Source organism: Drosophila albomicans, chromosome 2R (assembly GCF_009650485.2).
Source record: "Drosophila albomicans strain 15112-1751.03 chromosome 2R, ASM965048v2, whole genome shotgun sequence".
NCBI classification, from domain to species: domain Eukaryota; kingdom Metazoa; phylum Arthropoda; class Insecta; order Diptera; family Drosophilidae; genus Drosophila; species Drosophila albomicans.
Window position 1 is genome coordinate 7,872,051 of NC_047631.2, and position 17,473 is coordinate 7,889,523.

At 37.1% G+C, this 17,473-nt stretch overlaps 1 protein-coding gene across 1 annotated transcript in view; it reads left to right on the top strand.

Annotated features, from left to right (window-relative positions):
* LOC117574897 (ras-like protein family member 10B) overlaps window positions 1-17,473 on the top strand; it is a 50,330-nt gene that overhangs the window by 14,603 nt on the left and 18,254 nt on the right. Inside the window, 1 exon segment of the mRNA XM_052006813.1 lies at window positions 14,823-15,458. Coding sequence (XP_051862773.1) covers window positions 15,063-15,458 — 396 coding nt within the window. The 5' untranslated portion in view covers window positions 14,823-15,062.

Below are 17,473 nucleotides of genomic sequence, written 5' to 3' on the forward strand. Positions count from 1 at the left end.
ATCACATTTTAGCTAGTTTTTCAATTTTGTCTGTCATTCTTGAAAACGAAATGAACAAAAAATCAATTTCAAATTGCAATTCAAACAAATTAAATTTTAGTGAACATCAAATGGCATTTGTTAAATGGAATAACATTGAACATCAGCTGCTAGTCCTTTAAATCATTTTCACACTCAGCTTGTGGATATTTGCCAATTTTGTAGTAAGCACACATTGTGTTACCCTGCACAGAGTTGGCAAACAAAGAGTGTGCTTGATAAGTGAAGCAACTCTGGTAAAGAGAAAGGAAAATTGTCCAAAAACTGAATAGCTTGTCCTTTATTCTTAGTTTTTCCGTTAACAAGTAATATCTTCTAGTCCGTCATTTGCTCTCCAATATTCTTCAGCTGACTAGTTTTCAATAACGTGCAGTGCAGCCGTCACTGCATCGCACACATCACTCATACGACCCGTCTTACTCGATTCGTTCCGTCTCTCGACTGCGCTTAAAAGTTGATTAATTTTTCAAATTGATTATGCAACCTGGCAGGTCGGACTTGCCTCGTGAACAAGCTGCACCTTATGGAGCTGCCACTCAATTGGCTTCCCCTCCCGATTCCCTGCATGTTTTCTGCTCCCATTGCTTTTCCTTTTGCACTCGCAATTAAATTTATTTGCCATTTCGTGTGGCCCTGTTGGCCACATAATAACCCGCTTCACACTGTCGTTATTGCTGTTGCTCTTGTTGTTTTTGTTGTTGTTGATGTTAAAGCATTTGGATCGTCTTTTTCCCTTGCTGCTGCGCTGTGTCCATGTTCTCATAGGCCATGTTATGTGACATCCTGGCTGACTGTTATCTCTGGGACATGTTCTTGGTAGTTTATTGTTGTTTTGCTTTTAAGTTTATTAGATTTATGACCAAACTATTATTAAATTGCCTTGCGAATATGTGTATTTGTGTGTGTGTGTCTGTGAGGCACCAACAATTTACGATTATGCACAGACACAGCCAATAAGAGAGATCTACATGAACTTATTCGGTTCGTAAATTCGCATTAAAGAGCAAATGGAAACACTTAAAATAATGTATTTTTAACAAGCCTAAGACAAATGAACGATCAAAATATGTAAAGTCAAGTACAAAAATTTATAGATATCCTACAAAAATTATTTAAAATTATACTTTTTTGTAACTAACATTTAATATTTCTGTTTGTGATCAATTTAAATTATATTAAATTTATTATTAAACTAAATGAGTTTATCTGAACTATCAAAATGTTAGTAAAACACAAAAACTACATTTCAAATTTAATTAATAAATGTATTTTAAGTGTTTAAGATAAATAAACTGAGACATTCATAATTAATGCATAACTAATATAAAACCATAATTACAAATTATGAGCTATATAAATCTAAAGATAATGATGGTGATAGTAAAGACAAAACTTAATCAGCTTAGTAGTCCATAGTTTAATATTGGTAGAACGAATTAGGTAAACTAAGCCCTTTAAAAAGTGTTTGGCGATTACTAGCAACAATTTGGCAGCAGCGCCATCTAGTGTTCGATGCAAAAAGTTAAGTGAACTCTGGGCTAAATATAAGGGATATCTTGACGTGGAATAAAGGAGGGTGAAATGAAATTGTTTGAGCAAAGTTGAAAATCCTAAACGCATACAAAAACTTGACTTTGCAAATTTATAAGCAACTTAAAGAACTAAAGTCAATAGTCATTATATTACTCCCCCACTAAACGTCTCCCTTCCTTATGCTAAAACGGAAAGACGTATATTTAAGGACATTTGAAGGCATTTTATTGCGTTGACTTATTTAAATGCCAATTCATTGCTTTTACGCATATGAACACGTAACAAAGCCTCACAAATTAATTCGTTGCTTATAAAATGTAATAAATTAAAATAAACTGCCGCCTTGACAATTTTAATGCAGAATTTACTCGAAGCAACCCCAATCCGTTCTCCAGTGTACATACATGCTTATAAATGTGTGTGTGTGTGTGGGGAGGGCTTATTTATGCGTGGGGCATAGAAAACCTCAACAACAACAACAAAATACTTATTACAGCAATGACTGTACACATAAATAGGAGAACCTACTACTTTCTATGTATGAGAGTGTATATGTATGTCTATATATGCTGGCTGCTTAAGTATGTGTTTAGTTATAGTCACAAACAACGAACATGCTCGCTTTTATGAGCATTTTTAAGAGGCGCTTTATGAGCACTTTTCAGATTATGGCGCATTAATTTTTATTAAAAATGCTGCGAGAACAAGAAAAGGATTAGTAGTTACATTCCCAGCTGCAGCAGAGCAGCCTCAACTTGCCCCCATTTGTGACTATAATAATTAGCTGCTGCTGGCTGCTGGCTGCTAGCTGCTAATGAAAGCAAAGTTGTTGACCAACTCTTGACAAGGAGTCTTTTGTGTGCTGTCATACCTTGTCATTGTTGTCACCTAGCTATCATTTAGCATTCCACCTCCAGCTAGTTGCTACAGTTGTCATTTTTCACGTTTCCTGCAGTTTCGACAATTGAAAAGTTGTGTCCTGTCAAAGCTTATCGCTTCCGTTTGCCACTCGCTGAGCTGGGTTCAAAGCGAAAGAGAGAGAGAGCGAGAGAGCTGAGCTGATGCATTGTCAAAGGTTATGACCAAATTGCCGGCACATGTTTCGCATATTTCATAGTTGCCATCGCTATCGCCATCGCCAATGCCAATGCCATTGCCATTTGCTTTCTCCCGTTCCATTGTCAATTTATGCATGCAACTTTGTTATGGCCGCACACAGAAAGTTTCACCACAGAGACACACAAGCATGCCACATCATTTACATGCTGTCACCGAACGCACATACACACACACGCATTTGATTGGCCAAAAAGTGTGCTGGAAGTGAAACTTTTGTCGCACACGTCGTATGAGTGATATACAGATGAAAATATCTTCTTGTATTGAGTTGTATCGAATTTATTTTCAATTTATCAGACAACCACGTTTGTTAACTCTTCTCAAGCGAAACCTTTCACTTTTCTTAATTAAAACTACACCTCACTACAAATTCATCTTCTTCTGCTGTGAAAATGCGGGTTTCCAAGTACATCATATTTTTGATGTCGTTTCGAATTTATTTGTTTTATGGCTCTGCCATGTGTCTTCGCCACAAGGACAATCACACACATGCACGCTGTCCTACTTAGACATATGCAAACTGAGGCTTGTGGATGTGTTTGAATCGTGGTTTATGGTGCACAGATTTTGACCCCAGTCAAGCAAACTCTCAGACATTTTAACGAGCTCTGCGGCTTCAGCAGCAGCAGCTTCAGAGAATGTGCATGTGAATGTGAATGTGAATATGAATACGAGTGCGAGTGTGAGTGCCAGATAGCGAGTGTAAGTGTGAGTGTGAGTCGAGATGTAAATTAGTTGAACACCCACGAGCATGACTTGTTTAGGTTTCCAAATCATCTGCGTCTGCCACTTACGACTCAAGCAAGCCAGGCGGCGGCGGCAGCTGCCAATTTGCAGCTCAACAATGTTGCCATAATAAAATTTATAATCATCATAGCTCACCCCAAGCATGCACAATGATAGGCAGGCATGACCTGATTATCCAAGAGACCGGGCTCAGGCGCTGACAATGTTGCCAACAAATTGCCAAAAGGCAAAAATTCCTACACAAAAAGTCATTAAAAGCGACATGCAAATGGTTGGGGGCCAAGGCAAATGAGAAGTCACCTCGATGCGATGCGATACGATGCGGGTAGAAAAAAAACAAGTAACAAAAACCAAAAATAAAACTTGAAGGCGTTGCCCCCACCCCCCGTCGAGTGACGGAGAGTTAAAGCAGAAATGATGTTTGAGCACAAACAACAAACAACTTTTGTACAAGTACTTGCAAATACATACTATACATATATATATTCATGATTCTCAAGGCTTCTCCTTTATCAATCATTTCGCTGGGAAAACGCAAATCCAGCGCAGTTCGGCTAAATTACATTTTTCTATTAATACCACACACAAAGCTGTCGCCCACACACACACACACACACAGACACAGCACATTTTTAAAGTTGCGCCTAAGACTGGGCTACACTTTAGCTCAATCGCTTAAATACTCGCAATTCTCGTATTCAATTTGTAGAGCCATCGACATCAAGGCACGTACAACATCAACATAATTTTGACGCATTTCGGCAATTTGGACACGTTCAATGGCCGTGTCACGCCTTCGAGTCGCTAACCGCCTCAATCACGATGTTTTTTTTCTCTATTCGCCTTTTCTTTTCATACCAGCTACCCATAGGGTAGAAGGGTATGATAACTTTGTGCCGTCTGTCCGTTCCTATGAGCATCTATATCTCAGAGATAATAAACTATAGAAACAATTTTCTTTGACAGTACGCAGATTCAGTTTGTTTCAAATTTTCGCCTCCCCCACTTCCGCCTGCGTACATCTACAAAAATTTAATAACAATCGTAATTTTGAAGCAATAGTAGTAATATTTACCACATATTTGGTTGCGATCAGAGATAAATTGTAGAAGTTATTGAAAAAATACTTCTGTATGGTAAATTACGAATACTTATTATGGGTCTTAGTGGCTTTAGCTGACCATTTGGTATATTTTGCACTCTATGGTATATTTTAAATGTTGTACAATGTCAATATACCAAACATAGTATTTGTTAAATTATAATTACTACGTGTCTTAGTTACTTTATCTGAAAATCTGGTATATTTTGCACGCTATGGTATATTTTAAAAGTAGAACTAGACCAATATACCAAATATATCATATGCAATATTCTTAGCGTTTTTATGGTATATTATGTGGCATATTTTAAAAACAAACCGCACTGTTTTACTTTCATTCAAAATGGTTAGCGGGTATCTCACAGTCGAGCACACTCGACTGTAGCATTCTAACTTGTTTCTTTTTTTGGCTATGCTTTTAAATTCTGTGAGCGTAACTAGAATTTAATTTCTTAGTCTCTGGCTTGCCAACGCACACGTACACTTATGGGGGCGTTAGACACGCCTACACATGGATAAACAAAACAAGTAAATGCATGCCGCATCGCAAGTTTGGCTACGGCAAACATAAGCGCTTTCATGTTAAGCACAGAAACTCAAGACATCTCGCAAATATCGCAAGGCGAGGCCATTGACAGCATCGAGTGTAAAATGCAGGGTATCCGATTGCCTGCGTGACATGCTAATAAAGAGCAGAGCAACACGTATACTTAGTGCTTGAGTGAATAGGTTTTGGCTTTAGCCCATTCGCCTTGTGGTAAATACATGTATTTTGCATTAAGTATACGCACAGTTGCCCAGACAGCTCTATTACTTGAATTACTTTTTACTTTTGATTAGGGAATTCAAAGCGAGTCTTTAAATTATCGATTACCAAACGTGTGTAAGCTAATGGATTGCAATTTGAAAACTTGCTCTTACTTTTTTTTCACATGAAATCAAAGCAAGCAATTGATTTGTTGTGAGAAAAGGAGGAACATAAATTAAAACTTGTAAATATAATTACAAAAACATTCAACTACGAATTTAATATTTAAAATAAGAATGCTTGCAAAAGTTTAAATAAATGTAATATTCAAGAAAGCAAAATAATTGTTGTCAGCAACTTCTGCAAATAAACAGAGAATAATTCAATTTTGCTTTCAATTCTTAAAGATATAAAAAAGTATACGAATATAAATTACAACTTTTAAAAAGAATTAAAAAACTATAAGATGACTAAATCAATATTTTGGAAATTTTTTGAAAGTAAACTAAATAAACAAATAGTATCAAAGAAAGCTAAATATTTGTTGTGTGCAACTTGTGCAAATTTGTAGGTAATACTTAAAGTATAAATACAATATTAATTCTAAATTACAAATAGAATATGAAAAATATTAAATAATTTATAAAATAGAAATTCGAAGTTAAAAATATGTTTTTCTGTGAAAAATGAGAAATTTATGATATTTACAATATTTTGTCGTTATATTTAAAATGTTACCTCAATTATGGTTTCTCTTAGAGCACAAAAAAGCGAAATCTATTTGTATACACAACTGTTGAATGACATTAAAGTTGCGTAAGAGTATTTAACTTTGGGCTCAAATGGCAACCCGAGTATGGCAGCTTAAATTTTCTATGCCCTGTTCTGTTTTTGCATAATACATACAAGTTAGTGTGTGTGTGTATGAGTAGCTATTTATGCGTGTAGGTGGAGTGTGTGGATGGTGAGTGGTTGTGTATGCGAGTGTGAGTGTGGAAGGGTGTTTTTTCAAGTCGTTGGCGCTGTTATGTCAACGAAGACTGAGCGCGACCCTTTCCTTCTTAACATAGCTCTGGCTGGCATGGCTAAAAACGTTTTAAATTTCTGTTGCCATGTTTTTATCTCTATTTCTATGAGAATTCGCTGAAATATCTACTTAGGCACAAGCACGCCAGAGATATCATGTGTGTGTGTGTGTGCGTGGGTGTCAGTGTTATATGTTGTGGAGTGTGTGCGTGTGTGAGTGTGTGTATCAACTCGTGCGCAAAACAGTTTAAGAAAAAACTCATCTGTCTTGCATTTTAATGATTTAATTTTGCATAAGCTTATTTCACAACGCTTTCTTAGCCACGACCAGAGCATGTGTGTATATGCTTGTGTGTGTGTGTGTGTGTGTGTTGCTATCTGGTTTCTTTAGTCAGGCAAGTTGACAGCCACAGCTGTGCAGAGTTAAGTGACATTCCATTTGTTGACATTAGCACAAGCCTCGTTGATTTTGTGATATGGGCGCGGTCCCTGCTCCTTTAATAGAAGGCATTTCACCTTTCGTTACACCTACAAACACGTGCGTGTGTCTAACTGTATGGGTGTGTGTGTGTGTGTGTGTATAAATAGATACGTAGGTGTTTACTATACATACACGTAGTATATGGAAACTTTTCGTCTCCCAGCTGATTTCGCAAAAGGGCAAAGTTTTGCGCTAGTGTTTGTCATAAGTTGCGATTTGTTGGCACTTTTCACTTTTGGCTTCATTTGCTTCATTATTTCACTTTCCGTTTGCAATTTCTTAAAGGATATGCGTAATTTCCGACCCGACCAGCGCAGACCCCATGCAAGGACATAACTTTAGCACAGCACGCAACTATAACTGTGACTGTGACTATAACTGTGACAGCGACAGCAACAGCGACAATTATGCGCCCTTGGGTCTATTGGGTCTACTTGTCACATCTTCGACACGCACAGTTTGCCTTTTGCACAGCAATCTCAAGTCGAACACTCTGTGTGTGTCACGCATTCCCAATCAATTCGACTCATCAACGAACAAAACTCTATTCTATTGATTTCAGTTTTTGTCACACATCTCACACTCACACTCACACTCACATTCACGTAATTCGCATTGCAATATGTTTGCCATAGCGATAAGTTGCCAGAGTTCCGAGTATTGTTCTATTTGAATTCCATAATACGTGCCATTTTGACATCTGTTAACCTGCCTGCCACGCTTCGACAGCACACGATTATTGGCCTAGTTTTCAGTTTAACGCTTCGCACTTGCAATTTGTTGCCCACGCATCATCCTCACTCATCTCTCTCTATCTCTCTCTCTCTCTCTTGTCTCTCTCTGGGGCACACGTAGCCTTTTCATGGGTATTAACAAGCATACACACCGCCATGGCTGCTAATGACCTCCATGTCACAAAGTTGGCTTCCTTTTATGACTTGGCGCAAATTCCTCTGTCAGCTAACGGAATAATTGTGCTCAAACTATAGTTTCACTACAATGCGAAATTAGCATAATTATGAGAATGCCCGACAAATGCAAAAATAAAAGCCGTTAATACCACAATGCCCGCGCACATCGTTTATGTCGCTCTGAACTGAAATAGTTTCGCTTTTAGAAAATTTCATAAAGTATAAACGATAACATTTTCATACAGCTATAACAAGAAAACTAAAAACTAATATATAAATAAGAGACTGCAATTTAAAATTATTTTAAAAATGCGATCTTTAAATATTGTAGCAGGAATAACTTGATCATTTAAACATGCATACATTAACATAAAAGACGTAACCTAATATGTAACATAATAATGTAATTAACATAATTCTTAGCAGAGTAATGTAAATAACATAAGACTGTTAACATTAAAGCGGCTGCTGAACGTTGCGAGTAACTAGCTCACTAGCTTACCGTTACTCGAAATCAGGAGATACTAACAGAGTTTAAAAATAATACATTTTGTGCGTTATTCCTTGTAGTATTATCAGAAGATCAGAAGATCAGAAGATCAGATTAAGTTAATTAAAATATGTTTTCAACATTTTCAACATTTCAACTGCAGCAATAATTAAATTGCATCAACACAGAATTTATTAGTTTCAATTACACAAAGAAAATAACTATTGGCAAAAATGAGTATTGCGATGCGATTGTAATTCAATATTCCTCTCCATATTTGTACCATAAATAAATGTACATATTTTGATTTCAACTCTTTCGATTGGTGAGGTGGCATAATATCAACTCGATTTGCAATCGAATCGCAAAGCACACTTTTCCCCTCACAGGCGTTCGATTCGATTCGTTTCGATTCGATTCGTGGAAGAGTCATAAAAACAAGCACATCTCTTGCATGAATTCATTTCTGTAAATCGCAAATCGCCCAAAAAGAGTAAACGCTGCAGATGAAGCCGAAGCTGAGCATCTACATTGAGTTCTCCAAGTTCTTCAACTACCCCGGTTAACTCGTGCGGTTAAAGCTGCTTCCTTCCACTCAATTATATAAAGCTACAGCTGGTAAACACGGGGAAAAAAACTCAAAACGAAACGAAAGGAGCGAAAACCACCAGCAAATATTATAAAAATATACAAACGCAGAAATTTCTTGAAATATTGGAAAAGTTTTAAGCGGTTGGGTGAAAAGTATTCGGTTAAGTAAATGTAAAGCAATGCGTTTAACTTTTCGTTTGTTTTTCCAGCGCCACTCGAGTGCAAGTCGAGCACGGGTCCATTTTGTATTCAACGGATGTCGAGGTGTTAAGTCCTCCCCACTGCTCACTGCTCACTGCTCAGCGCTCAGAAGGCGGTCCCAAAAACTATACGACATTTAAGTGGAGGATGAGTTGGAGTAATCAACCTGAATCATCGTGCGCCAAGGCACGTGCTAAAGTTTCCCCAGTGATAAACTGACAGGGGGTAGCTCTATCATATTGCACTCCCTCCGCCTCCCCCCTTCGCCCACACAACTCACTTCTCACCTTAGTGCGGCGCGGTAAGCCACGGCAAGTATTCGTGTATTTGCTAAACACTCAAGTCAGAGCGGGGGGAGGAAGAGGAGAAGGAGGCACTTGAGCGGCCCACGAGAGAATCTTATGCAAAAAAGGGAGTAAAACGTTTTGTATCGCGGCAACAGCTGCTTCCTTATGAATGTGGGCGGGTCTCTTTCCCCGTTCTGTTCTTTGCATTGTGCAAGCAAAATCAACGAAATCCAAACACATTGACAGTGCTTAAGTGTTTTGTCGTGGAGTAAAAAGCCCACGCCACACGCTGTCATCTGTAGGCGGTGTCAGCCGTACAGCAGGTGGTCCATAACACCGCACAGCAAATTACAATAATCAAAAGTTTTCACAAAAAAATTCAAATGTGGAGTAAATAACATTTGCATACGTACATATATTATACATTTATGTTACATCGTGACATGTGAATACCATTGATTTTTATACCCGAACTTGGTCGTAATTAATGTCCTATATATAAAGAGTGCGTAAAGTTTGCATAAGTTTTGCGAATCGAAAAAGTTCTCTCAAATATTTCTGCTTTTAAAGAATGTTATTTCAGCTTCTTTTTCTTCTTCTTCATGGGTCCTTTTAGTGTCGCACAGTGTAATTGGTACAGCAATAGCCTCTCAGTTGACAAAACCCGAGTCAGCAGGATACATAAGGATATTCCACTGAATGATGCCTTTGCTTTGTGTAATCTCTCGTTCCACCTCCCTCCCTGCTCCCAAAGAGCAGTTGGCACAGCACGTGTCAGGTTCCTGTGTCTTGTCGTCTGTCGTGTAGTCACTATATAGCTGTTACCGTTATGCAATGCTCCCCGTTGGGTCTCCACAGGCGTTTATTAGGAGCATATAATCGTAAAAAATTATCTTATATCAAACATGCACTAAGACATCAACTCAGATGTAGAGATTAGACACAGACACACTTGCATGTGTGTGTATGTATATGAAGAAGTGATACAATTTCTCCCGCATTTGTAGTTGAAGTCATAAAATCGGGGAGGAAGAGACAATCCCCAGCCACGTATATTTCGCATCCACTTTGTCTCAGCAAATTGCGTTAAGCGCTTAACTAATTGCCTAGCTTTAATATCGACACAATTTAAATGTGGGCGTCGGATTAAAGTGCAATTTACTTTGCCTTGGCTTGATAAAGCAGCAATTGAAAGACCTTAATACTTTAAAGCTGATTATGCTGAGTCAGAAACCTTCTCTCCCAAGTTTAAAGCTGATTACAATTGTATCGTTTAGCTTCTGCCTGTGCGCTGGAGTCGTATAGCAATCAGCTTATGTGCAGTTTAGCATTTGATCAGGCAATCATTTTGGTCTCGCTGCTATGCTTGAGTTACATACCAGGCAGCTTGACAATAGACTCGTCATTGAGCAACCACAATACTGCGACAAGGAAGAAGCTGTCTCATTTGAGTCAGCATCATATACATACTTGCTTCGGTTTTTTGAATTGTAAATAGGAATTGCTCGAGCTGGGACTCTTATTAGCTTTGCTGGCAGCCGCAGGACGACAGAGTACAGCAAAATCAATATCCTTTTTAGGGCACATCGCAATGGCAGCAAAAGTCACACATTTCATTTCCGTTACTGTCATCATCCTGTGCGCATTCGAACCGTAAATTTGCATAACGGGAGATCCCCTTACGGACGCAGCTCCCGGCTGCCACTTTTTGCATATTACAAGCCAAAATAGTTTGCCACACACTCGCACACTGGCACACACACACACACACACACAGTGGCAGAATGAAGGAGTCGTGCTGGCACTCTTTGATTTGCATGCGAAAAATGCGAACTAAGCCCTTTTGACAGCCGGCACAGCTGACAAGGAATCCTTCCCATACACCCAGCCATGCAAGTGCAGTCGGTCACAGCCAGTTGAATCCCTAATGCCGACAGAGGCGAGTCCTTAAGTCCAGAGACTGTCGTTGTCAAAAGCAATTGCAGGCGGAGGCCTACGCAATTAAAATCGGCAAAACTTTTAATTGATTGTCGACCGTTAAGTGCTTACAGCAGTACACAAAATGATGAAGCTCCCACGACAGGCAACAACAAAAATAACAACGGAATGGCGACAGGCAACAAACAAGCATTGAAGCGACTTGCTCTAAAAACAATAAATAAACCAATAAAATTTTAGTGGCGTGAAGCATAAAAAAAAAAGTTGAACTCAAATAGAAACAACAAGCAAAACAAAGAGAAAAGAAGTAAGAAAACTTAGATGGAGAATGTTCGACTCAGACATACCACTTACTATTTATTTGTTAATTATACATTGAAATAATTGATGAAATATCAAAAGTAAAAATACAATTTTTGAATTTCAACTGAAAGTCGTAATAATAACAAGCTACAAAATAAAATGTAAAATAAAAAAATAATCTACCTGTGTTTAAAGATATACCCCACCCAATCAATTCACAGAGTATAGAAAAAAAGAAACAGAGAGGCATAAAACAAAGCAAAAGCTGCCAGTGAAGACAGCAAAAGACTCACAGGCAGACAGGCCATAAAATGTTCAGCCTGGCATTGGGACGAGGCCTGAATGGATGAACAAGAAATTGTACTTGGACCTGAGCGAGTGTATGGGTGTAAACATTCTTGTATATTTGTTGTAAAAGCAGATAATGTGGATGGGGGAACAGGAATAAAGCAGAATAAGTAACCGTACGGCAATTGTCCGATTTTGGTTGTGATTCCATTGCTCTGGTTCAATGCTGAGTGGTTTCGAGTGTTTGCTGAAAATATGCCGAAAATGAAAATGAAAAGAAAAGTGGAAAGTTTTCAATTGCCGGATTTATGGTCACACACACATACACACATTTTCACACGGATACATTGAGGGCAGCTGCTTACATACTTTCGGTGTGGTGGATATCAATCAATTGTGCCACGGGGCGTATGCGCAATGTAAAAAGGGAATGGCGTAAAGTGCTTCAGTTATAAAATATTTGTACAGAAAATGTAAAAGTGTAACACAAAAGCGAAAAGTAAAATGTTCAAATATAATTTTCCAGTTGTCTTGGTTGTTCTTCATTTACATTATTCAAATGAACTTCGTCCGCCATTGTTTGACCAGTTTCAGTCGCAAACGCACTTCTCCGGGGTAAAAGTCAAGTAGCTAAAGCAATTGCTATCACCATCGCATTACCAGTTCCCAAAAGCCAAAGATTACTATACACACACAAAGTGTGAGAGAGAGATGCTGACATTATCCATAGGCATCGCTGTCAAACATTGCGTCACTTCACCCCTTGTCCTTGTTTATGTTTACGAGAGTGTGTGCAAATAAAAACACAAAAGCAAAACCAGACATTTTGCGGCTTACTTCTTCCTTTACTGTTACTGTTCACGCATATGTGGAGCAGTTATCCACGCCCATAGCCATATCAAATCAAATCAAATAAGCAGCCTCTAGCTTCTGGCATCCTGGTAATTTCGCAGTAGGTGTGGCTCCTCCGTTTCCGTTGATGACGTATGCTTCAAGAGCTGCTCCAGCATGTGTTTTGTTGAGTTGAGTTGTGTTGTGTTGTGTTGGTAACCTTTGCTATAAATAGCCCACAGATTGTATAGGTGTCTGGCATTTTTGGTGGCCATTCTCGCCTCATTCCCCCCCGCGGTTATTTAATTTAGGAAAAAGAACAATGAATTTAACCAAAGCCTGAGCCGTTAGTGACGATGATAGATGAAATTTTTGGCATTTTCTGTGGGCGGCTGGACTAATTAATTGTTTTGCGGTTACCCAAGGTTGCACTCTCTAATTTATTAGTAGATCGAATACACAAAATTAAAGAAACATTTTCGTGGTTGGTTTTTAAACGACACAAAAAAAAAACTCTAGTATTGCCATAAAAGTCTGCAAACTTTGCAGAACAATTTTAAGCGACATTCGATTAGCATTCTGCAAATCAAATCAAATTACTTTTATTCATTTCTTTTTTTTCTATAATTTTTTTTTGGTTTGGAAAAGTTTTCTAATTATAAGGCCACTTCGATAACATTTACATATAGCTGCAGACCCCAAAAAAAGCTGATAAAAATTGGCACTCATTTTTCACGCCTCGCTGCTTTGTTTGTGTTGTTTTTTTTATACTCCGTTGCCAAAAGTAATGGTTAATAGGGTATGATAGCATTAAGTAGAGTTTTCTCAACAAGTTATTTATAATAGATCTTTTATTTTAATGTGTTAAGCTTGCCTATGGTTCGAGTTATAAAAATCCATCCTAATGTCGTCAGCATTTATAATACATTTCACACAGGGTGCTTTCCAATCGAGCAGTTTCTCTCCCATCGTATTTCTTTTCCAATATCGTTGGGGGCGACACAGCGAAATAGGCAAAAAGAAAATAAGAACTCGGCCTGCATTGGGACCCAGAAATCAGCTTCCGTTGTTCAGCGGAAGTGAAATGTGAAATTTGAAATTTAATATGGGCAATATTGGCGTAATAGGGAGCAAGAGACAGCAGTGTTATATTTATGTTATTAAAATGAAATCATAAAATCAATGTGCAATATCCGCTGACACTTCAATAAATTTAATAAGCGCCACAAAACTGATTGATAACCCACACAAAAACAATTTCACAAAATAAGATACTCGATAATCATTATAAAAACGGACTTAACTTTGTTTTAGTAAAATTTGAGTGAACTTTAAAAATGCAATTATAGCTGCTTTGATTACCAAATTCAATTCAAACAAAATAGCAATGATAATAAAAAGCAAAAACCGCAGATAAACGAATTCCGAATACTGATACAACGATACAACGATATGAATCAATCATTTATATTTCATAGTTTAATTTTTTTACACTAGATTGTACATTTGAAAGAAATTAATAATTTGTAACCACACAAATACCAATATGAGAAGTGTGTAATATATTTTTGTAGAAATTTAACATATACCACTGCTCTTAAAATATGTTAGATAATATACCACAAAAATACTATACCGAAGGCCATATTAGGTATATCGATGATATTTCATCGAAATACATTCGAAATATAGTTAAAGATATACCAGATTGTCAACCAAAGTAGCTAAGACCTGGTTTCAGTAATACTATAGTGGAAAAATCTGATTTGTAAAAAGAGAAACTTTAAGAACAGCATTATATAGTTCAGCAGAATATAATTAAATAAAGTTAAATGAAATCAGAGCTGTGCATTAAGAGTGTTTAGCATCAAAACTCTGTAGACAAACACACCTACTTTTAATATAATTACGTTGCTAAGTTAATTAAAAGCAGTGCAATGAAGTTAGTTAAAAAGTTTTGAATGTAAATATTAGAGCAAGAGCAAGAGCAAGCTCAGGTCTAAGATACTCGACAGCAGATTTCATTCGTTTTCATTTTAACTATGCAATACTGTTTAAGATTATGTTACATGTGTGTTGCAAAGTGAAATGCAGTATTAAAGTTACTAAAATTAAATAAATTAAAAGTTTAAAAACCAGTTTTCCTCTATAATCTGTACTTAAACAAATTTCTTTCTTTACTTGCAGTCTCTTTTTAGACAACGACGAATCAAAAACTCTTATTATGCCTTGTTTTATTCAACAAAAACAACAACAACAACAACCACCACAAGAACAACTACAACGTGAAATCCACCATTAATTATTGCAATAATAAAATCCATTTTACCTGGAATTTCTTCTCCACATTTCTATATCGTTAAATCTGTCAAGCTGGCGTCGTTAAAGAGAAATAACAATAATATAAGCAATTACAATAATAATATAATGTGGAGTAGTACAATATCGCCAACCAACTCTAAGAAACTATTAATCGGTAGCACACGAAGCGTTGATTATGTCGGTGATAGTGCGAAAACAACAACAACAACAACAATACCAACAGCAGCCAATATTAAAACAACGGGAACTGGAGCAGGAGCAGGCACAGGAGCAGCAACCAAAGGAGCAACGGCCAAAGGACAACAAAAAGGAGCAGCAAACACAACCACAGCGAATAGCACAACAAAAATCTCAATTGAAATGGAGCTACATATACAAAACAAGTGCATCTCGGCATAGCGTATCACTCTGGAGGGTGGTGCAGAGCCGCCATGGCTGCAGGGCCCCCTTAAAGCTGCATTTTTGGGGGCTACTGGCGTCGGCAAAACAAGCATATTACAGGTGAGCACAAAGCCCATAACATGGCACACACACTACAACAGTATTATGAATATTTTATACTTGATTCGGTATTCTCTCCTGATTGACTCGCGCTCTGATTGGCAATCAATCGTCAAAGAAAAACTATTTTTATGAAAGCTACTTTTTATACCCGCTACACAAACGGTAGAAGGGTGTTATAACGCGACATAATGTATACAGTATATCTGTTAACTTTCAGATCTCAGACTCTATAAGAGATAGAGATAAATATTTGTAATTGTTCAAAACAAATCGAAAAAACGAATAGCAAAATTTCGGATATATTAGTAAATACAAAATTTGGAAGTTATACAAAAAACAGTTTGAAATTACTATAGGTGGTTAATTGAGTTGGTGGACAATTGCATATATGTATATTCTGCAGTATATTTTGAGTATTTTATTGCATACATACATATATCCATATCCATTCTACTTTCTATTTTAAGTGTTTTAGTATATCCCTTTTTATATTTTTGTATTTTTTGGTATGTTAAGGTTGTAATACCATATACCTTTTGGTATATTTTGGTATTTTGTATTTGGTATATTTGTGTATGCTTTGATATTAATCTGGTATGCTTTATATTATTTAAAATGAGTAGCGAGTATCTCATAGTCGAGCACACTCGGTTGTGGCTTTCTTTCATTTTTGTTTGGTGATTTCCGATTCGATTGCAACTTTTGATCAACGATTCGTTTCAAATGTTTTCTGCAGCTCCTGAATATTTTCAATTTGTATGGCGGCAGTTGGATTTCTTAAACGAAAATAAATTTCATTTATTGCAGATTCAGAATGAACTGAACTGTATATTCTTTGGCTACAATTAATGAACTTCAAATCAGTTCGTTAAATTACCGTTGACCTATAAATTGATGTAATTAAGAGTTAACTGCTGACTGCTATATTCATATTTAATTTTTATTAAGGACTCGACTGTTTACATTGCAATTAAAATCAATTTACGACCGGGGATGTAAATCAACATAATCATCATCATCATCATCATCACTTTGCCGTCCGAAATTAAATGTCTAGTCGAATAAATAAATAAATGTTGCAACAATGTAAAAGTGTGCGCAATTGTATTCAGCTTTCAATTAACACAACTCGGATTTTATTCTCAGCACAGATGGTAAAAGGGCGCTGGCACGCCCCCTCGACGTGCCACAGTTGCACTTTTTGCATCCGACATGGGCTTAAATTATTAATAGCGTCCCATTGAAGCTAAAAAGTTTAGCAGCAGGTTGGCGTCAAACTTTTAATGGGCGTGCCCCTCAACAGCTGCCTCCCCTTTGTCCACGTTAATAACATTTGAGTGCGTACATAGCTTCAGAGCTTCGTTAATTTGATTTCCGCTTCGTCGACGCATCACAGCATCGTAGCACATCGCATCACATCTTTTGTGGTTTATCTTTTGTAATTAGACAATGGAACAGCGATGGCAAATGCAGAGCTCATGTGTGCCTTTCCTCATTTAAGAATAGGCGCACCTTCTTATACCCTTCTACGATGTGTGCAACACAGTTGGTTGGCAATTTTCTCATGACTTCATTGAAAATTAATGCAACTTCAAAATAAAGTTAAGTAACACCCACACGCAATACTTTCTGACACAATGGTAAACTTCTCTTAAAGTTAGGAAGGTAAACTTAAATAGGTTTTAAAGGTAGCTTTTAATTTATGGTTCTTCAAAGACTGTACGTCTTAAAAAGTTACACAAATGAAAACACGTATTTTCATTAAATTTACTTTTACATTTCATTAAAATATATTTGTAGGAGAGCAATGATTATTATAGTTTTCCATAATTAAATTATTTTTTCGTTTTTGTTTTTTTTATTGACTCCTTCCCTTATAGCTTTCTCGCTCGGACTTTACCTTTACTGAATTTACCATCACTCCGTTCGTTAGGTTTACTTTATTCACTCTTTTCTTAACACTTAATATATTTTAAGTGTATGTTTAGCTTCTAATGCTCTAAAGGTCATGT